The sequence below is a fragment of the Schistocerca nitens genome, chromosome 8, assembly GCF_023898315.1.
Source record: "Schistocerca nitens isolate TAMUIC-IGC-003100 chromosome 8, iqSchNite1.1, whole genome shotgun sequence".
NCBI classification, from domain to species: Eukaryota; Metazoa; Arthropoda; class Insecta; order Orthoptera; family Acrididae; genus Schistocerca; species Schistocerca nitens.
In genome coordinates this window covers 532,587,529-532,610,666 of record NC_064621.1, presented here as the reverse complement: position 1 = coordinate 532,610,666, position 23,138 = coordinate 532,587,529, and the positions used below count along the sequence as shown (strand labels likewise).

General features: G+C 38.4%; 1 protein-coding gene across 3 annotated transcripts in view; it reads right to left on the bottom strand.

The window, feature by feature from the left end:
* Window positions 1–329: 329 nt before the first annotated feature.
* Window positions 330–23,138, bottom strand: part of LOC126198928 (mitochondrial inner membrane protease subunit 1-like) — a 53,545-nt gene continuing 30,736 nt past the window's right edge. Inside the window, exons 1-2 of one of the 3 annotated variants that reach the window (XM_049935564.1) lie at window positions 12,049–12,549; window positions 330–827 (exon numbers count right to left, since the gene is read on the bottom strand). In XM_049935564.1, the coding sequence (XP_049791521.1) occupies window positions 447–827; window positions 12,049–12,453 (786 nt within the window). In that variant the 5' untranslated portion in view covers window positions 12,454–12,549 and the 3' untranslated portion in view covers window positions 330–446. Of the gene's footprint in view, window positions 828–12,048; window positions 12,550–13,678; window positions 14,084–23,138 lie in introns of those variants that run through there. The other 2 variants (XM_049935566.1, XM_049935565.1) reach the window with 2 other exon arrangements.

Below are 23,138 nucleotides of genomic sequence, written 5' to 3'. Positions count from 1 at the left end.
GAGATAGTAAATTCAACAGCCATTTTATAGCTGGTTAAATCTGTTGAGTTAACAACGTCTGAAATTACCAACTTCAGGAGCAAGATTCTTATAGGCAGTACCCTGGAAATTTCCAATCTCTTTCTGAGAAGTCAACATGCAGAGCCAAGTTGCAAATAATAATGACGAACTAAGAGCAACACTCAAACTTTGGCTACCATATGCAGTTACAAAGATCTTAAATATCCTTATAATATTTTACTTCATTCTTTTAGCCAGACTGTATCCAAGACCTATCATGCAATATATTCATTGCTTGACGCTGATTATTTAAAGGTAAGAACATGAAATACATTGTTATAAAATATTTATTTAAAATATAATTCCATGTGTAAAGGTTTCTTCAAAGTGTTCACAACATGGTGTACACGACTGCAAATTCAGTCATCATATTGTTGCATACCATGTCAATTTACATGTTTCCCAGGAATTTTAATAACTGTGTCATAAGTGAGATCCTGCATATGTCCATGAAATATTACCTCTGAGATAAGTTTTTCTGCAATAATACATTGCATATTATTCATATTGGACATTTTACGCATTTTAAGAGCAATGCTCATTCCAAAGTGATAAAATTCATCGTTTTCCATTAAGGGTGATGACTTCTGCTCGCATGCTACCTTCTGTAGCTTATCATTTTTTGATTCTCGCCACATTCTCTTAGTGCATACCGTAGGTAGCACAGTGCGCAAAGAAAGGGCAGGTGGAGCACACACTGAAGATACCACACCATTATCTGCAATTCCACGCATAGAATCAGTGGCCTCCGACTCATTTGCGGCATCCTGTAAAAGAAAGACAATTTCATTACAGTGCTATGAAATGTCAGTACTGACATCTACATAAATTATTCATTTCAAACAATGGAAAATCCAGAATGGATAACAATAATATGAATCAGGATAGTTTGCTGCTCACTACATAGAGGAGGTGTTGAGTGGTAGACAGGCACATTCAGAAGTAGACTAAGCTATTTTTCAAATGTCAAAATACTCCAGATTAAGAGAACCCTAACTCTAATAACACACACACACACACACAAAAAAGCCCTTCTCCCCCCCCCCCCCCCCCTTCTCTCTCTCTCTCTCCTGAATTGGGCCTCAGAACCTGCAGATGAAAATGGCCATATGTATGTGAGCTGGTGTGTGTTTCTACATCTGAAGGGTTACTTTGTCCAACAGTTTGTTCTGCTTTTAAATGTACCTTATACCAATCAACACCCCCCCCCCCCCCCCTTAAATTGATCATTTGACATTCATGTATCAAGTGGCAACAGTATTCTTCAACATGTTGACGGCCCCATGCAATATGTTAAACTGCCTTCACAGACTGACTACATCATGATAGTTCTGGGAAGCTATGTGAAGTTACACTGATGATGATGATGCAGAGAGCAATGAGAAAAATATGTGAAAAGAAGTACATCCTAGCCATTACCTGCAAGCATATGCCCTGAGTGAGTATTTGGGCCACATACTGTAACTACTGCTCAAATAGCAGCAGAAATGACTGAATGTTTACAAGATGCACTTTTATTCTCAACAATGAAGCAGTTAAGTCAAATGGACTCTTTCACCTGCAGCAGCACAAAGCAAAGTAGTGCACACATTGTACAAATGGAAACAATATAGTGAAATAATACTTACTTTGAACTGCTTAAACTCTTGATAATGCCCCCCCCCCCCTCTCCCTCAAGAAGTGAGGATGCCTGAAAAGTATTTGTCAATGATTTTTTTGGAGAATGTGGAGAATTTCTGAAATTGCTTGAAAGTACACGATGCTAATAAATGCAGATCACAAGTCCAACAGACAGCAGCACATTGTAATGTAGCTATGACAGCTTTTTGAAAAAGTTAATTCTAATTACAAATTTAGCGTGGTAAATGTTGGAAAAATGGTAGTAATTAATTAGTTAATAATACTCCTTGAAAATTCATCACCAAATTCTTTGTTGAAGCTGACGCATTTTAATTGCAAAAGCTTTCTGAAACCATAATGAATGCAGAAATTTACCTATGAGACATATATAATTAACTTCAATATTCTTGTACATGGAAAATATTAGAGTACACACTTGGAAATCTATTCTGAGGTTCAGAATTATTTGCTCTGGTTGACCCTTGACCAAATGCCATGCAAAAATCACAGTGCCCAACAGTCTGAGGTGTGGATTATCTCATGTTTTTGGTACCCACTATCTTGTCAGGAACAAATTTACTGATACCGTGTCTCTCACACAGCTGTCATATTGCCAGCTGCTACAATATCTGATGGCAGACCAGCCATGTGACACTATTTGACATAACATAGACAATCTCTCTCCTCAACAGCAAGGCTATCTGTAATTAAATTGACCACAAAATGGAGATCAGAGACTCAAATTACTGAGTTGCAAGTGAGAACTGGGTACAAGCAGGTGTAACAGCAAAATTGTTAAATATTAACAACTGTGAAGCCTTTGCTGTTATGCAAGGTTACTGTTTGCACCTAAAAAGTGGGTACACCATCGAAATTTACAAATTCTGAAACTATCAACACTTTTCTATTTGTCACCAGTTACTGTCTTCACACATACCCCACAAAATTGTAATACTGCCTCATTTACAATTTCTGTTGATATCATTGTTGGCACTAATATTCCTCACAGATAGCAGAACTGCTGAGTCATCAATAGGTGCACACAAAAAGAAAGGAAACTTGCCTGCTTTCAGTGTAATCCTTTTACGAGCTAAAGTAAAATACACAGAGAGAACACATTACAATGCCTTTTCCCTTACATGATACCAGCTAGACAACAGTTCACCCAGCCACCACCATATAGAGGCATAGGCTCATGCACCTCACTCTGTTGCAATGTGTGAAAAGTGTGAATGTTGGAGTAGGATAGTCAAAGAGGGAGTGGAATGTGTAGACTGTGGGTTGGAATTTCACTGAGGTGACTGTATGGGGAACTGAAGGGGGACTCAATGAGGCTCTCCCACAGAAATGTAAGCTTTGCAAAAAAAGACAAGAGAATCGCTGAGCAGGAAGCAAAGATTTGTGTCCTTCAGGCTGAATTAGATCACATGAAATTTGAACTAGATAGGTTGAAGAGGGGAAAAAGATCTTGGGAACTGCATAAAGGTAACAAGCAATGGGCGGAAGGAGAACAGCTCTTCAACTTCACCTACATCTGAGGTAACAGTATCAAATAAATTTGATTGTTACCTGAAGTAAGAGGGGAAGAGCCTCAGCCAGCTGTAAGTCACAACAGGGTGCAGCAGACTTCTAGCAAACAAACCCAATGTAGGGCAGGTAGTTGTAATGAGCTGTATAGGCCAGATGATACGGAACAAATTATGGACGGGGTAACCTGTCACAAGAATTGTGAAGCCAACTAATAGCCATAGATAGGTGACAGAGGACATAGGGAATTTGTGGAAAGGTTTTGGCAAAGAGGTTCACGTGATTATAGCTGGTGGAGCAGGGAACGGCCTGGCTACGAACAGTATTTACAGCATTAGGGGTGATCTGAATGAAACAGGTGTAGCAACTACATATGCAAAACTGAGTTTTGTGGAGGTGCTGCAGCACCATGACCAGCTCTGAGTAAACACTGCAGTGAGCTGAATGAAAACTGAGTTGAGCAAGCTGCTGCTGACTGAAACAAAATCTCATATCAGTGCAGTGCCAGCTGCTACAATTGGAAAATGGGAATATCCATTAGACCTGGCCTAGACCTGAATAGGAGAGGGAAAGCCAGATTCTCTGAGCTTCTTCCAGATAATATGTGGGGGTGGGGGTGCGGGTACCACCATGCATAGCAAGATCCCTGTGGTTACTGCACACAGAAGGGCACCTATTTTATGTTATAATCAGGATTCAAGCACCTTGTTTTGGAAAAAGTGAAAATAACAGTGCCCCACAAAATGCTTAATAATGCATAGAAAGTAAGGTTCAATTATCTCATCAAAATATTAGAGGATTGAATAATAAGATAGGAGAGCTTCTTGGCTATTTGCAAAATTTAGATAGTTCTGGAAAGAGACACATCCTGTGCCTGCCTGAGCACCACATAACCACAGGGTTAGATAAGTTACATATAAAAAATTACACTACTGCAACTTACAATTGAAGGTATAACATGGAAGAAGGAGGCATTGCTACATATATTAAGACAGAACACAAGTCCAAAAACATTTTGTAGTGATCAGCACATAGAAGCACATGGTTGTGAGTTAATACTGAAAAATAGTTCACTTTTAATTGTAACTGTCTATGTAACTGTATACAGATCCCCAATGGGAAATTTTGAACTATTTATGAGTAATCTGGATTCATTGCTGTGCTGTCAGATAGCAGCAAGCAGTTGATAGTCTGTGGTGACTTCAACATATGATCTTGGACCTTATTTGGATCCTACAATTTGATCTCAGTAATTAAATTTCCAATACAGGTGTATGAAGACAGTAGGACCCCAACTGATAATGTTTTCTTTTTATGCAGCTCAAAAGCAAGAAAATAACTGTTTACCCAATAACAAATGCTCTTTCTGATCATGATGCGTAATTAGTTAGGATAAATAACATAGCAACTTACAGTAATAATACTCCTCAGTGGAAATCAGTATAATTAATGGCTCCAGGACAAATGTTTTAGAAATAGTTTACAGGAGATGACACTGGGTGTAATTTATAAAGAATCAAATGCTAACAAAAAAAATTAATCTATTGCACGATAAATTCATATCATTATTTGAAAACAGCTGTCTGCATATGTTAATCAGAAGGGAAACTAAACAGCCATGTAAAAAACCATGGGTCACTAGAGGTATCTAGTGAAATGAAAAGGGAAATCTATCTTTTGGCAAGAACAAGTAGGGATCTTGCAGTAGTTGCACACTACAAAAACTACTCAAAATTACAAAGAAAAGATATGAAAAACTCAAGCAATATGCACATAATGTCATAAATCAGTACTCCCAACAATCTTAAGGCTATAAGGAATGTAGTGAAACGAGAGACAGGATAACCAGCCATGGAACAAGATAACATCGCTATTAAACTGAGAGGAAAGACTATAAATGATGAATCACAGGTAGCAAATGCATTTATTAATCATTTCTTAAATATAGTAGAAAGCACAGGGACATACAGTTCAAGAGCAAAATCACAGCAGTATGTTGAACATGTAACTTTCATAAAATGCATATGAATGTATCACCAATTTCTCCTTCTGAAATTATGAAAATTACACATTCTCTCAAAAATAAAAGCTCATCTGGTTTTTACAGTGTTACTAAAAATTTGTTCCCATGTAATAAGCCTAATCTTATCTTAAATATGTAATGCATCACGTTTTTCCAGGGAGACTGACATATGCCATTGTTAAACACCTCTTTAAGAAAGGTGATAAGAGAGATGTCAATAATTACCAACCTGATTCATTGCTGACATCATTCTCCAAAATTTTTGATTAGACAATGTAATCTAGACTAGTGTTTCACCTTAGTAGCAGTAGTATCAATACCATCTAAACAAAAGAATGCAGAAAGTTGTACTTAGTAATTCAAGAATACATTCTAGGGACATAATTCTGACTTAGGAGAGATCACGTGTAGGGTTACCAGTGTTTCAATCTTAGGTCCACTACTGTTCCGTATATACGTAAATGCTCTTCCACCTAACATACAAGCAGAATTAGTTCTTTTTGCAGATGACACTAGTATTGCAATCAACGCAAGCACACACACAAAGTTCTTCAAAGTATCATGGGCTGGTTTTCTGCAAATGCTCACACACTCAATTTTAAAAAGACACAACATATTCAGTTCAGCACATCTAGAGATACTACAACAATGATACGTATAACACCTGGTGAAGAAATAATAAATAGGGTGGTACCTTCAAAATTCTGAAGGACCCATATTGAAGAGAATTTAAATTATAAGAAACACATTTTGGAGCTCCTAAAACAATTCTGTTCAGCCACATTTGTGCTCAAAACCAGTGCAAACCAGGAGTGCAGTGGGGGGAGGGGGGGGCGAGAGAGAGAGAGAGAGAGAGAGAGAGAGAGATAGAGAGAGAGAGAGAGAGAGACCAACTTAGAAATGTTCAGAATGTAACCGTATGTACAAATTAATTTGCAATCTAAATGCAAAAGACTCATTCCATACCATTACAAACTATTGTGCAAAATGACCCACAGAACATGTAGCTAACTAATCACTATGTGTGTGGGTCTCCAAAAGCTAGCAAGTTTTCTTTCTTTTTATATGTGCCTTTTTTTCAGTGAGTGGTCTCCTCCAATCCAAAAATATTTACTTTATACCAGAACTTTCCTACAACATTACTGACGGAGATGAGGGGGATGGATTCGAGACAATGTAGCATGGAGGAGGAGTCTGTTTTCCACAGATTCCAGCTTTTGTGGTGTTCTTTAAATCTGGTGCACATTGATCTACAATTTTTCTTATATACTATGAATCCAACTCTTTTCAACTGATCTTATAGGTTTCACTTTTGATCATTGTGGACTGAGTTTGTCAGTAGAAACTTGCCTACTGTCTGTATGGTACAGGTAGTCACTGACTAGTACAACATATTTCTCTGGCACTTGTTTTAGCTCTAGTTTCTTAGTTTTTTTTTGGTATGAATATTGTTAAAATGAGGGCTCATAACACTCATCTATAGTTGTTGTTTTGATGTTGTGTAGTCCTGCTAAATGTCAAGAGTGGACACTGGAAGTGACATCAAGCAGTGATCATGAAATGACAAGCAGTGTGCTTGTGGGAGGCATGGTGCATTGAGGTAGTTAGAATGTAGGAGCTTGTTTGTGTGTCTTTCCAGTATATTTCACATTGGTGAGTTCCTTTGTTGATGCTAATATTAATGTCTACTAAGCTGATGGATGTGCTTTCTATTTCCACACTGAACTCTACATGCTCTTTACATTCATATTTTTCATAAAGGTTTAGAACTGCCTGGTTGTTCTTTCTGTACATATAAAGCACATTGGGGCAGTTTGTTCTTAAGGGCCAGAGGGGCCCGGCCCAACCAGAAATTTTATGATATGACTTTATTCGGTGCATGTTTTCCATGTTGTATCATGTGAGTGTCACATGACTTGATACAGTATGAGTAACTGAGATCAGAGGTAATCAGGCCCAGTTTCCCCTGCTCCGTTGCAGAGAAAATATGTTACTCTGAGCTGATGACAGCAGGGCTAAGCCTCACCACTACCCTTTTCTCACCACTCCCCTCAGCGTACCCTTCTACAATCCACAGTGCCGACCATTTTTTCCTTTCCCCAATCCCTTCATCCAGTGCCAGGGTGCCCATGTCAGGTGGCCCTTACTCTCTCCACACCACCGGCCCGCAAAGCTGCAGTCACAGTGATGTGACCAAGCTGTCTCCATTTCCCCACTTCACCCCTCACCATAACATAGCTTTAGGGCCAGCTCAGGCAGGTCTATTGGAGGGAGCAGTTCAGACACACCCCTCCCCCTTTCCTGGCACCACAGCGAACCACAGTGTCCGTCTCCCACCCTTGTCCTGTGTACACAATGTTTGGGGCCAGGCAGCTAGGGCCTGTAGCCAGAGCTGTATGTTATGTCTCTGGCCACTGCCAATGTTACAAATCTAAAAATAACACTACTATTTATAGCATTATAGTAACCATAAAATAGTGTTCACACAGACACTTTAGGTTGGAAGAGACATTTTGTGAAAACATTAGCTTCGTAAAAGCTATTTCATTTAATGGATGACTCACAGTGTTTGTGCACACTTTAGTTTTGACATTTTGTCAGTAACTGGACACCACTACTTTGCTAGGAATGAAAGTTTTTACACATGAATTATTAGTAGTAGTTTAGTAAATGTTAGTCTACTTGAAACCAGTATAAAAGGATAAAGATAAGCATGTTTGGATTTGTGACAAGGTAAAGAGAAGACATCACAGCTTGTGTTGGGGATGACACCAGAGCTTCTTTAAGCATCTAAGTATGATGTTAGAACAGTTCAAATTTCAGAGTAGCAGGGAGATCTGCATCAAACTAGTCTCTGGACTGAAGACCAGAACAACAACAACAGTTAAATATACAATAAGAGAGAACATATTGTAATATGTGATCCATTATTGTCAGAACAAACTATAAATCATTGAGTTTTTGGCAAATGTAGATTCTTGCTTGTCTCTACTGCCTCTGTATTGAGTACCAAAATTCGCAATAGCCAAGTTTGAGCCAGATTTTTTTATGATGTCTGTAGGTAATGAATTCTACTTTTCAGGTGTTGATTTTTCATTTGAATATGATACTGAATCAAAAGAAAAGACATAAGAGTAAATAAATCTGGTATGTAATCACTTGTGATAGTCCCACCAACACACCCTTGAACATGAAAGAGTACCGACGCACAAGTTTCTTTTCTCTGTCCTTCAGAATGAAAGCTTTTTGCTTCACAGTCATTTTTTTATTTTTGCCATTAGCTATACACAGTGTATTTTTCACAGATGTGCTCTCAGCAAAGTGGGCTAATTTTCCAGTCTCTTATCTTACAAATTCTAAAAGAGAGCTGTATCACTGGAACACTGCTCTTCCCCTCACTCTTCTTTATTGTACTGATCACCAACTACTGATTAACTGGACTTGTTCAGTCTCAATAATTTCATTTGTATAAACCAAAGTGGATGATTGTGCTAAAACCTGAAAATGATACAACGAGACCACTTGTGTTACCCATCATTTTAGGGAAAATTATGTTACAGTCTCTGTCCTTCTAAATGATGAAATATGATCATGATATTTAATATTTTTTAAATTAACAGTCAAGTTTTGTTTCCTCAACATGAGATGACAAGTTTAACATCACCACGTGTTATGGGCCACCTGTTCTTTAATGTCGCAGCCATGGAAGAATGGTGCTCATAACAATAGTGACATCGTAAAAGCTAACAAACGAAGTTTTTAAACTGTCATCCTGACATTCATTCTATCATGTTCGATCTGTCAAAATGTATTCACATTCTGCAGTATAATGAGACAAGACATCTGCATTGACTGTAGTTGACGTATTCATCTCTTGGGAGTCAGCAACTGTATTGATATTTAAGATAAATCTCATTTATTGTTCATCTCAGTTGCACACTTAATTAGATTCCATGTTTTGATAACTAAGGATCATCTGCAGATGTAAGTTGTTGCATCAGCAACCCATCTCGTCAACTCAGATATGTGGTTCTGAGAAGACAAGGTAAGTTGTTGACACAATTACTTTGATCTGAAGATGATGCTGGGTGATTTAATATGGTTGTGTTATACATATCTGATGGGAGTTATCTGTCAATGTATGAAGAACATTGTATTAAAAGAAGAAACTTTTTTGGCCAGCATGTAGATCTGACAAGTGAAGAAAACACAAAGGGGGGGGAGAGAGGGGGAGAGAGAGAGAGAGAGAGAGAGAGAGAGAGAGAGAGAGAGAGAGAGAGAGAGAGAGAGAGAGAGAGGGGGGGGGGGGGGGGGGGGAGGTAAAAGGAACGTATCACAGTTATTCGTAACTATCAAGTCCGAATCATAATTAATTCATGATGTACATGATCGCAGAAACCGTATTACATACAATTTATTGATCAACTAAATAGACAGATACACTCCACACTGCAAATTTAAGTGGTTTAACAGTTCCGTCTCATTAATGAAGCACCATGCATGGATAAATAATCCATTCTTTGTTAAAGATGTTGCAGACTGATAAAGAATGTAAGAGTATAATGAAGAACTACCAGGATCCCATACAACTTCAGAGGCTTCAGTGCAAATTTATGGGAAGCATGTGCTTCAGAATTCCACAATTACATGGGCATACTAGGCAGCATCAGAGAGCAATTAACTATTTGCATACATCGAGATGCAAAATAGGAAGGTCCTATAAAATCAGACACCAAGTTCAAAACTTGGCCTGCCAGAAGATATACTTTTACATGGTGATGATAATTCCTTTACCTTCCTATTTGATTAAGTTTTTCAAAGCACTGCCTATTTTGCTGCAAAGAAAGAGTATTCAACTACAGACTATAGAGAGCAAATCATGATGAGAAAAAGGTATTCAGAATGGTAGTTTCTAAGTTTTGCTTGTATACGAAGCCAATACAACCCTGCTCACAAATAGCTAAAATAGCTGTTACAACTGTGTGTGCAATTCATAATACATGCAGCCATAATTTACTGATCTGGAGCGTGTCAACGAGAGATTACCTGCCACGAACATGAAGCATAGATCCAAAGGTACTGACTGTTGTAAAATATGCAATTCAGTAACAATTATTTGATAACACATTTGTTTAGGCACACAACAACTATGTGTGTAAACCTCACACTTAATTTCAGTCAGTGGAAATAAGAAAGATAGACCATAAAATTATAATACACCATTTCCCCAGAAACAATGTGTGCACACACATCCATGTCACTCTGTGTGAAATCTATTGTTAATTCTGAACTGTCTGATAAAAAAGAGAAATGAAACAATGATAGATCTACAATAGTATAGCAGAAAAATGTGGTTAGCTGATTAATGGACTAAAAATGGCACACTGGGGACATCCTACATAATAAAAGCTCATGCTGGACTCATAGACACTAGACAAAATCTTGAATGTTATAACACAATCATTTCAATTTACAACTGCCCTCCTGTCATAATATGAAATGCACTCCATTACAGTATGATATACCATAATAAAATGAGTATTGAATGCCACAGGCACTACAAAGAGGTGGGCCCTCTTGAGGGAGTAGAATGCATAGATAATGGTGCTATGTCCAAAATGAAGATCGTTGAGGAGTAGTTCATTCTTTCTTTGCGACCAGGAGAAGGAATGTCACAGATGGATAGTTTATTCCATGATCCATAGCAAGGTGTCTTTCACCTCCTGCCAATCCTCACTGACACAAGGCCTTCATCTCCAACAGCTAGTTCACAACTTGTAGGAAATGGCGCATATTTCAAATGTATCACCCCTATACGCCTCTTAAGCTGTTGTGTGAGCTTGTTCATGTCTCTAAGTTCATTCTCCTAAGTGAGAACGGAAATTCCTATGTAAATACTAGCTACATGGTAATGATCTTTTGGACTTTTTGTGCCGAAACTTTGTTAAATTGACATAAAAAGGGCGACACATGGTATGGGAAGCACGCTAGTACCGCGCGTAATCACTGCTGATAAATGCTAGATTCATGGAAATCTGACAAGGAAATGTGGCAAGGACTGGTAAGCATTGACAAGCCTTCACCAGCAGTCACACTCGTTTGGCAGTATTCGATGCTACTGGATCGCCGCTTAGTTACGTGGCGTACTTAGTATCTCTAGTAAACTACGCCTTACACTTACAGTGTGTCATGAAAACCGCGTTACGCGGTCGGGATTCTTTTCTATACCGAAAATTCCTTCATCACAATTCCTTACCCATTGCGGGCGCTACCTAAAGCCTCACTTCCGGATGGAAGTGACGTCATTTTATATGGGTCTATAGGATCATTACGGAACACGTACAATTAAGTATTCGTTATCACGTAAACGTTTCACCCCGTAAGGGTGCTGCGAAAGGCCACTACCAAGTTAAGCGCACCGAGCGATATGTTTATTTGGTATGCGCATTCCATGGATCCGTACATGCGAGTAATTCGCGTTTCCCTCTCTCCGTGGCATTATTCGATATAAGATGACTTACGTATTTTATTTTAAACAAAGCGTACCGATATTTTTAAATAACTCAGTGTTAAAATGTCATTTCTAATACCGATTATGTATTACCTTTAGATACCACTTAAAAAGTATCTTTAAGATCGTAACCCAGTTTGCTACGATAAAATATGAGCATGCAAGGCAGAATTTTACATACTGCTTTCCGAACAAATTAAACTCGACAAATAGCTGTTTCATCATTCCTGACCAAAATAATTACACACAGTAAACTGTCGGTATGTGTGTGGTGCTTCATTGCAATTTATAAATCTGTATCACCTACCTCTGCATCTGCTTCACTATCTTCGAAATTACTAATGTCATCTTGTGCCAACTCGACTTCTTCCAGTGTTGACTGGATGGACCGTGGGGAACCTTGCAGAACTGTCGGTAACAATATGTCATAGTACCACAAAGTTGGCTTGTGTACGTCAGCTGTTCCGGTAGCACACATTTTGCTTTCAGTTACTTTTCTGTGTTCCTTACGAAATGTTGTACGAAACGAATTTATCTTCCTTTGTACGAAAGCTCTGTCTGCTGTCGGTTCGAATTCGCGACACATATTTGCCAATATAGCATAGCACTGGTTTTTCTTGACTCTGTTGTTGTAGTCTGGGGACCTAACTTTCCACAAACAAGGCATGGACATATAAGCAATCAAAAAATCTTTCCAAAACTGCCTACTCATAATAGAAAGTGAATTAAATTACGCGAAAAAACAAGATCAGGAAGTTTACGCGGACTGTGAAGTCATCAGCCATGAGAGCCTGAGCTTACGCGGACGACACGCAGTGCGCATGCGCGACAGGAAACTGCGAAGCTTGAAATGAAAACATACAAACTGATCGCAAGCCTCACGGTGTAGAGTACAGGTGTTATGGCGGCCGCGCCTCAAGGAACCTTACCTTAAGCACTTCGGCAGCTTCGCCTTAACATCATCTCATGCTTAATCACTTAATGTCCAGGAAGCCTGCTCGAGGCTTGCTGGAAATTTGATCACGCCTGTAAATCCACAAGGAAATCTGCTAAAAATTTGATGGATGGGCCCCTTTAACCTATTTAACTGTTCGTCATCCATTCCAACATGGAACATTTGTTAGCGCCAATGAATACGGCACTAACCCTGTCAGACAGTTCCTCTATTTTTCTGTCTATTTTGTTTATCTATGAATCACATATTGATTTGCAGTGTCTGTGTCATTACCTTGAACTTGTAGATTGCTTTGACAGGATGCGATTAAATTTCGTATTCAATCTTATTTTCTTGTACACTGCTGCTTCGCGAAAAGCTTGCACCGAATTAACATAATTTACTAGTTCTTTTAAATTCGTTCCTATCTTCGGTTTTACTATTGCGTATTTTTAAAATGTCTGTTCATCTGGAACGTCGAATTTCCAGGACGAACATCTATTTGCACAGTTCAGAACTGTGACGTATTTACTTTATAAAATTCGGTTTTGACGCTTTTTGCTGCCGCCGCACGTTTGGCCTCTGTATTGTTTGTCTGTTTTCCTTATATATTGAGCTGCAGATTTTCCTCGACACACACACACACACACACACACACACACACACACACACACACAGAGAGAGAGAGAGGGGGGGGGGGGTGGAATTTTGGGGGTGGGGGAGGAGAGGTGATAGTGAGGGAGATGACATTACTATCACAGGATACATAAGTATTAGTTACGAGTAACACGTGGATTTCTCAATTTGTGACAACACACCAATACTATTTGAAGAAAACTTTCCCCAGAGAAAAAACTGTAATTCATCAACATAAAAACTTATATTCCCAACACTTTCATCAGATCCTGGACATGAAAAGAAAATGTTAATAATGAATAACATATTATTTCATCAGTCTTTGGTTACAATAGTAGGTACAAGAAGAATATATGAATAGATACACTACTAGGAAAGAGTTTTATTAAAACAGTACAAATGTCTAATGTCCTGAATAGGCAAGATGTGACCTGCTTCTTTACACTGTCATCAGAATACATGTCAATAAATACAGCTTTGGTCCAAATATGGTTGTGGTCAGATAGCACATTATTACAAAAAGTAAGATTCTTTTTATTGCAGTTTTTCTTTTTAAATTAGGTCACTTTTGCTCTTCAGGTGTCATAAAAGGTCCATATTATTCTGATAGTTCACACTTGCCTCTATTTGTCAACATGCAAATTTCACTGGGTGGCCACACTTTACAAACTGCACGGCCTCTAATGAGTCCATAAGGAACAGGTCCATAGTTCCTGGAGTCTGTGGAATTATTACGGTTGTCTCCTTCTAACCATACATGGCCTGGTGGAACCTACAGCAAAGGAAATACATCTTCATAATGAGCTTGCTAGAAAAATATCTTCAACAATAATACCAAATTTAGTACTGTTCAAAAATTACTTTGGCTGCAACAAATACATGTGTAAACCAAACACAAAATTGTCTGATATTTGATAGGTTTCTCTCTTCTTGTAACACAGGAAGAGATGTTTTAAAAGGAGGTGAAGAATGGGTGACATGTGAATAGCAAACCAGTTCTCTCTTTTTTTTCTTAGAGAGAGAGAGAGAGAAATCAGCCTCAGCCTTGTCTAAATGTATCATCCTGGTATTCACATGACAAGAATGCAGAAAATTTAAATTGGTAAGAGCAAGAAGGTATCTGAACTGCACTACTTTTGAAGAAAGGACAAAAGACTAGAGTTTCACATCCCCTTGGTCACAAGATTACCAGATGCAGAGTAAAATCTGGACTAGGGAAAAAATATGGACATTGGTTGTGTCCTTTTCAAAATGACTATCCTGACAATTGCTGTAATTGATTTTGGAAAGTTGCAGAATCAGTCAGGATGGCCAGGTGGAGATTTGGATGCCACTCTTCATAATGACACTCCAGTATTCTATTTGCTCTATTAGCTCACCACCTTGCTCCTCTAGAACATCAGTCCTCTGTCCCAAGCACTGGGCCGCCTGGATGGGTTGTCTTTACTCATATCACTAGTTTTATTTCATGATGTGATGGAGCAAGCTGGGGTAATTTTACTTCCCCTCTTGTTTTGCCATCTGCCTACTTAATTTTTTTATTTTAACTAATTGCCATTAACATACATTAATATAATCGGCATTTCCATAAAAGAGAAAGGTTGGCCCTCAGTTTTATAGGATTTTACACCATGTCTTATTTTTTTGCTTAGTTTTATGTATGTAATTGATTTTCTAATTTATTTTGACTATTCCTAGTTAGTACCTTTTGTTGTAGGGCAAAATCATTAATTGTTTCTTAACTTAAATTCTATTGTTGACATATAAACAATTATAAATTCTGCACTAATTATAAACATTGGGAAGACGAGATGCTAGTAAAATTTAAAAGTTATCTATTTGGCTCTATTCGAAAACATGTTAGCAAAACTAGCCGTAATTAACAGCTTTGTCAAAAGTATTGTTTGCATAACTATATTTGTTAATTTCATGATTTAAACAAAAAATTCGGCCTAAGTTTTGTAGTAGAAGAAACTGTTAAAAAGACGCAAATTTAGATGTATTCAGTTAATTTAATGAGTTAGGTTTTAATTGTAATTTCTGTAAATTTAACTTTGAACAATGTGTAGTTTCAGCACCTATTATTGTGAGGATATATAAGGGCCCAGGTTTCGATCACGACTCAGTCAGTCCACGGCCGAGTTTCAGACAAGGAACCTGTGTTGGTTAGAACGACAACAATGCATCAACTTAAAAGTGAAATAAGGGTTACACCAATAGGATTTGTGTTAAAGCAATGACAGAGTCTGTTCAATTTCATCGAAAGACTGAACTGTGTGGTTAGGCTTTTACTGCTCATAGATGTACAACAGTAAACTACTGTAGCAACTAAATACCTAGATATTACAATTATGGACAACTTAAATTGGAGAGAACGCACAGAAAATGTTGTGGGGAAAGCTAACCAAAGGCTGCGTTTTATTGGCAGGACACTTAGAAAATGTAACACACCTACTAAGGAGACTGCCTACACTACACTTGTCTGTCCTCTTTTAGAATACTGCTGCGCGGTGTGGGATCCTTACTAGATAGGACTGACGGAGTACATCGAAAAAGTTCAAAGAAAGGCAGCACATTTTGTATTATTGCGAAATATGGGAGAGAGTGTCACAGAAATGATACAGGATTTGGGCTGGAAATCATAAAAAGAAAAGTGTTTTTCGTTGCGACGAAATCTTCTCACAAAATTCCAATCACCAACTTTCTCCTCTGAATGCGAAAATGTTTTGTTGACATCAACCTACATAGGGCGGAACGATCACCACGATAAAATAAGGGAAATCAGAGCTCGTCTGGAAAGATATAGGTGTTCATTCTTTCCGCGCGCTATACGAGATTGGAATAATAGAGAATTGTGAAGGTGGTTCAATGAACCCTCTGCCAGGGACTTAAATGTGATATTCAGAGTATCCATGTAGATGTAGATATAGCAGTATGTGGATGTTCGCCTGCAGACTATTAATGAGGCTTATGGAACGTTGAACAATATTGCACTGGCTGCATATGATTGTGTAGTATAGGGGGGTTGTGAAAAGTGAAAGTAAAAGACTGAAACACAAATGCGCATCTGTCGGCTACATCATTTAAAGTAGTCTGTGTTTGACTTCCACACCCCATTTTTCAGCCAGTATAGCAATGCAGTACATCGACATCGAGAGCAACAAACAAAGAAATAAATAAAAGCAGGCAGAACTGCTACAACACCTGGCATTTTTCATTGTTATACTAAAAGACAATGATGATGTGAATAACAAAGGAAGCTTACAAATGTACAGTGGATCCAAAGAAAAGGAGTTCAAGCATGAAGGACAGAGCTACATAAAGAAACAAGAAGCAAAACAAGTGAATACCTGATTTAGACACAACTAATTCACAAACATTCCTGAAGAAAAACCACTGTGCAAAAGAAGCTGAGGAAGTATGATGAAACAACTCTTTTTACAGCAAAAGAGGCCATTTGCATATGTAATTTAAAGTCTACTCACTCCAATTTCCTGTTTTTTGTGTGAAGGATAATCACTGGAATTACTGTAGGGATTTGGAAATGCTTTTCAATAATTAATAGACTGGTTCAATAGGAAGGTTTGTGCCAGTAATTTATGACTATTTCATGTAAATAGGCTGAGCTATGAAGAATTAAAGGGCACCATAGCGTTTTTCTGTCAGTATACGAAGGTTAATCTCAGGAACTACTATAGGGATTTTGATACGGTTATCACTAACAGACAGAATTGATTCATGAGGAAGGTTTGTGTATATAATCTATTACTGCTATGCCAGACAAACTGTCTGACCATAGATATTTAGCATTACTCGGGCAAAGCCGGGGCAGGACAGCAGTTAATAATATGTTTCAAATCTGTAACTTATAATTACTGAACTTCGGTGATTATACTGTAACATTATGACACACTTTTATATTTCTATAAGGTTCTTCACTCTGGTGACAGTTAAACAATAGATAAAGGAATTTCAAATTCAGCGACAAGTGTAATGTGGGATATGTTTGTACAAAGAACCTGAAGAGTACAAGCACAAACCTCTACACTCTTCAGAGAAAATCAGTGCGCAAGGCAATCTGCATCTTCATTATTTTCTGTTTCCTGGACAAAACTGTGTGAATTTTAATAATAATAAAAAATAAATCCACTCTCACAAGTGAAAAGAAACTGAGACATTCTTAAGAAAGTTGTTGATATTTGCAGGACATTCTGCTGCACATTACAAAAACTTAAAAGAAGCAAAACAAATACTGCAGGACCGCAGCATAGAATACCTAATAATGCAACATTTTGTGATGAATTATTCCAGGCAAGCCACAAATAGTTCAATTAATAGCGTTTCTTCCTTGCTACAAGCTTGTTTCATTTATAGTGCTGTTCTCAAGTAAACCAGTACATGTTACAGTTGGTGAGCACTTACATCTATAAAAGTTTTACATAAAGGTCAGTTTACGTGTATACTTATGTTTAGTTCAAATAGATGTTCATATTGAATCAGTGAATAAACTGTCAACTGTCTGTCGCTAGACTGTTATGTCACGTAACGCCTATTTGTGCAGAATTTTTTCCTGTGAAATACTTTTGACAGCTAGATTGACAGTTTATTCACATTGATGCTTTATGTTTGCAGTCAATGATGTTAGTTTTGTTTCACTGATATTATAATTTTGGAATGATTTGTATCTATGGTTATCTTTCATTTCCATTTACTGTGTGTTTCTGTTGTTCTCATTTTAAAATATCAGTAAAATTTTCTACATAATGTTTATGTTCAAGATCGCTTTTGTTCATTAAGAATTTTTTAGGAATAAAGGAGATGACTCACTGAAAGGTACAGAGCTTTTCCAGCTTTCGGAATGAAATTCCTTTTTCAAGCTTGTGGGAGAAACACGCACACAAACATACACACACTCACACACATGCATACACCCATCCCCCTAGATTGTGCTCAGTCAACTTCCAGCTCTTTCCTGGCTCATGGTGAGTGTACTGGGTGAAGTGGGGTGGGGTGAGGGACGGAGAAAGATGGGAGGCAGGGAGGGGTTTGGGAGGAAGTGTCTAGTGGCTTGTGGGAGAGTGGGGATCTGTCTGTAGGCTAGCTAGGCATACAGGTAGAGGGGACAGGAGGCAGATGGCTGGGCACATGATTTCACAGACTAGGGTGGGCAGCAAATAACTAGCTGACACAAATTGGGTGGAGGTACTTTGACACCTAACCCACAACTACTTCATCTTTGAAGTGAAAGTATACATACAAATTTGTGGCACACCCATGAGCACCTGCCGTACACCCTCCTATGCCAAACTCTTCATGGGTCAGCTACAGGAAACATTCCTAGTTTCCCAAACCCCTGGTCTGGTTCAGGTTTATTGATGATATCTTTATAAACTGGATCCAAGGCCAGGATAACTTATCCTCATTCCTCCACAATCTGCTTCTCTTCCATCCACTTCACCTGACCCATCATGCCACCTTCCTAGATGTCAAAATCCCCCTCTCAGATGGCTCCATCCACATCTCTGTCCACATCAAATTCACCAGTCACCAACAGTACCTGCACTTTGACATCTACCACCCCTTCCACACCAAAAAATTCCTCCTTACAGTCTGGCCACCCATGGCAGATGCATCTGCAGTGATGAGAACTTCCTCTTCCAGTATGCTGAAGGCCTCAAAAGGCCTTCGCAGACAGGCAATACCCTCCAGACTGAATGCAGAAACAGATCTCCCACTCCCATACCATATCCCCCCCCCCCTACACACACACACACACACACACACACACACACACACACACAACCTGATCCTCGCATCCATCCCAAGAACCATCCACAAAGAAGGGCCCCTTGTCACCCAATACAACCCGGGACTGGAATGTCTGAACCAGGGCTTTAATTATCTATCATCACACCTTGAAATGAGGGACATCCTACCCAAGATACTTCAATCCCCTCCCAAAGTGGTGTTCTGCCATCCACCCAATCTCCACAGCATCCTAATCTATCCCTATGTCACTCCCATCCCCAATCCCCTGCCACTGGGATCATAACCTTGTGGGAGACCCAGATGCAAGACCTGCCCAATCTACCCACCCAGCACTTCACATTCCACTTTTGCCACAGGCTTATACTTTCCCATCAGAAGCCGGGCATGTTATATCCCAGCTCTGCTGCAACCACTGCACAGCGTTTTACACTGGTATGACAACCAATCAGCTGTCAATGAGAATGAATGGCCACTACCAAACTGTTGCCAGAAACATGCACGATTTCAATGGTTGCTTCACAACCCATGCCATCTGGTTCCTCCCCACCACCACCAGCTTTTCTGAGCTATGCAGATGGGGGATTTTAAATTTTTCATGTTCTTCTCCTTTAAAATTAATTTATGTTATAACTCAGTCTAATGCATTGTTTTTAGCAAAAGAAAGTTTTCAGTTGTTTTCATAGGTTCAGAATTGCATTCTATAACTTTGTTGGTGCAACCAAGAACACATGGAAAACTTGGGTCATTAGTGGGCATGGAATATTTTTATTGATTATATTTGTGTTCTAACACCTATTTAAAAATATATATATAGTAAAATTTTTAATTGTTCATGTTTACCTGGTAGGTATTTTCCATTTATTTGCATAGTTCTGAGATAAACTAACACACGATGGCATTCTAGCCTACACTCAACGTAGACACAGAGTCTCTAGCACACGTGGTATGCTTCTGCTACGTAATGAACATTACTAGGAAATAATATATGTTCCTCAAGATTGTAAAAGTCTTTTTAACCAAATGCAATTTTCCATTTCTGGTACTTTCACAGATCCACAGATGGTTGTTTAGCAACTGAAACTAGTAATCAATTGTAACATACTACGTTATTGTAATCAACACAATTAAAAGATTGTATACATAATTTTTTTTTTTTAAATTTATACATATCACTTATCTCCCTCATATGACGTAAGTTCTTACTAACCTCCAAATGGTACAACAGAAAGTGTTCATTGGTAATGCAAGAGAGGAAAAAAGTGAGAAAGAATGCTGAAAAAGGAAACAAGAGCTGCATACTGAGTATAGGGAGAAGAGTAAAAGAACTAAGTAAGTTATGCAGCATGAAGAAAAGGTAGTATGAAAGAAGGAAGATAGAGGAGTTGGACAAAACAAGGGAAAATAGTAAGATACGAAAGTTCTATGAAAGATCTAGTGAGCTGAAGAGAGGATTCCTACCGAGAGCAGTCTTCTATAAAGATAAAGATGGAAATCAAACTGGAGATTAAAGCTAAGCTTTGGAAAGATGGAAAAAGCATTTTACTGAGTTACTAGATGGAAAGGGGGGAGGTAAACAGAGGAAGCCTTGAATGAGGAAGAGGAGGAACTGGAATTAGAATTAGAATTAGAAGCAGAGGAGCAGAAAATTGAACCACCGCTCTTAGAGGAAGTGAGGACTACAATTGAAAACTAAAACAATACTCAAACAGCAGCAGAAGACAGCATAGAGGGTGAATTATTAAAATCTTGGGTCAAACACAATGGAGATAGCTGTTAATGAATTAATGAAAGAAATATGGATAAAGGAAGAGATATCTAAGGATCTGAGTGGGGGAATAATCTGCTCATTGTACTAGAAACCAATAAGCAATTACTGTTGGATTACTGTCTTGCAAACAACATGTAAATTGTTTGGAAAGATTTTAGTCTCTTGACTAAGATGCTGGGAGATTATTAGGCAGGATTTAGGAGAAACACGCCTACACTGTACCAGATATTTTTAATGAGGCAAGTGCTAGAGAAATTTTATGAACATGACAAGCAACTGCATTAGTTATACATTGATTTTAGACAAGCATATAAAAGTTTAGAAAGGGATAACATTCTAAAAAGCTTGATATATTCTGGAATCCTACTAAAATTAGTGAGGCTGACAGAAACGACAATGAAAGCAACAGTTTGATAGATTTAGAGTTCTCACGACAGTTTCATGTATGAAGGGGTCTCCAGCAGAGTGACGTGGTCTCTGTGCTACTTTTAAACTTAGTACTAAGAGAAGATAATTTGGCAAATGTCGAAAACCCAGAAGGAACAATATCCAACCAGCACATTCAGGTGGTGCTGTGCACTGATGATGTAGCATTAACTGCAAGCCATGTCACAGTTCTGAACGATAATTATGCTGAATTAGGAGGAGTGGCATGGAAATCAGTACTGAAAGCAAATATAGGCAAAACAATCTATATGATGATGATAGATCCTGGTAGGGATGGAGCAGAGACTTCATGAAAAATAAAAGGGAAATAATATCAAAGAGTGGAAGCGTTTAAATACCTAGGGTCAATAATACCAGAAGACAACAGGACAGCTGTAGAAGTTCAAGAAGGATGCGAAGTAGAAATGGATGCTATTATTTTTTGCAAAATATATTCAAGCCAAGAGATGTTAGCAAGAATAAAAAGATCAAAATATATTTTAAGACCTACAGCAATCAATGGATAAGAAGTCTGTGATGCCTATAATGAAAGAAGGCTGGATATTAAGATGGGAAAGGAAGATTTTGAGAAAGATATTTGGGGCAACAAGATTGGAAGGAAGCTAAAGAATAAGGAGGAACACAGAAGTACAGACACTCTTTGGACAGATTAATATTGTAGAGAAGATGAAGGGAGGAGGAACAAGAAGTGCTGGTCATTGACAGAAAATGCCGGGTACTTGGAATGTTACAGAAGTGCCTACAGGAAAGTCTGAGAGGAGAAGAAGAGGAAGACCCGGAAAAGGTGTCTTGAAGATATGGAAGATGATCTCAGAGCAATGGGAATCAGGAATTGGAGAAGGAAAGCAATGGATGGAGGCTGGGGAAAGCAGCCCAAGATTCTACAAGGACTGCAGAGCCGACCAACATTAATGAACAGGCGTCTTTCCACTACTACTGTCTCTGTCTTTCTCTATTGTTCCACTTTTGCCCCAGAAATATAATTGTTTCTGTCAAATATTTTGGACATTCACCCCTGTTACCCATCAGACTGGTACTTGGTGAAACTTCATTCTTTCTTCAAGGGTCCCATTGTAAACTGAAACTACAATAAACACACACATTATTTTCATTCTGTTTATCACCTGTGACACAACCAAATACTCCATCCTGCTCAGATCTCACCTGGCATCCTGTAAACATTATCTACACAAACTGTCTGTCATTTGTCATTGTTAATCCAGCCCTCATTTCTGCATTAACTCACAATTTCTGTTCCTCCCCCAATCTCTCCCCCACTCACTTGCCACTCTGTTGTCAGCCTCAGTATTCTCAAAGTAAAATTCAATATCTTGTCTAAAGCATTGCATACACTTGTGCAATAGGACTGAAGGCCAGTCTCTCTTCTGTGCGTCTAACAATGCAGAGTCATTACAAAAGCTGAAAGAAGTGAATACATTCAAATGTACAAGTTACACTTTATTGTTATGGCAAGCTTTTATCTGTAAACAGAAATCATTTATCAGTAAATGCCTCCCCACTACTAAATTAAGAAAGTAATGCAGTTATTTCTACATCTACTGAAAAAAATTGTGAACTGCAGAACAAGACACTTAATTTTTAACAAATAATTTACTTGGATGTAGCACTGCTTGCACTGGTCTATCATATTTTCCATTTATGTCCTGTCACACTTAAACATTAGTGCAGAGAGACAACATGTTCCCTGTTCCCCCTTACATGTTCCACATTTCAAGTAACTGATGACTTCCACTGTCTATTTTAATCATCACAGTAGACATAAGTTTCTAAGAACCTACAGCAGAGAATAAAACTTGACAATAATGACAACACACTTACAAAA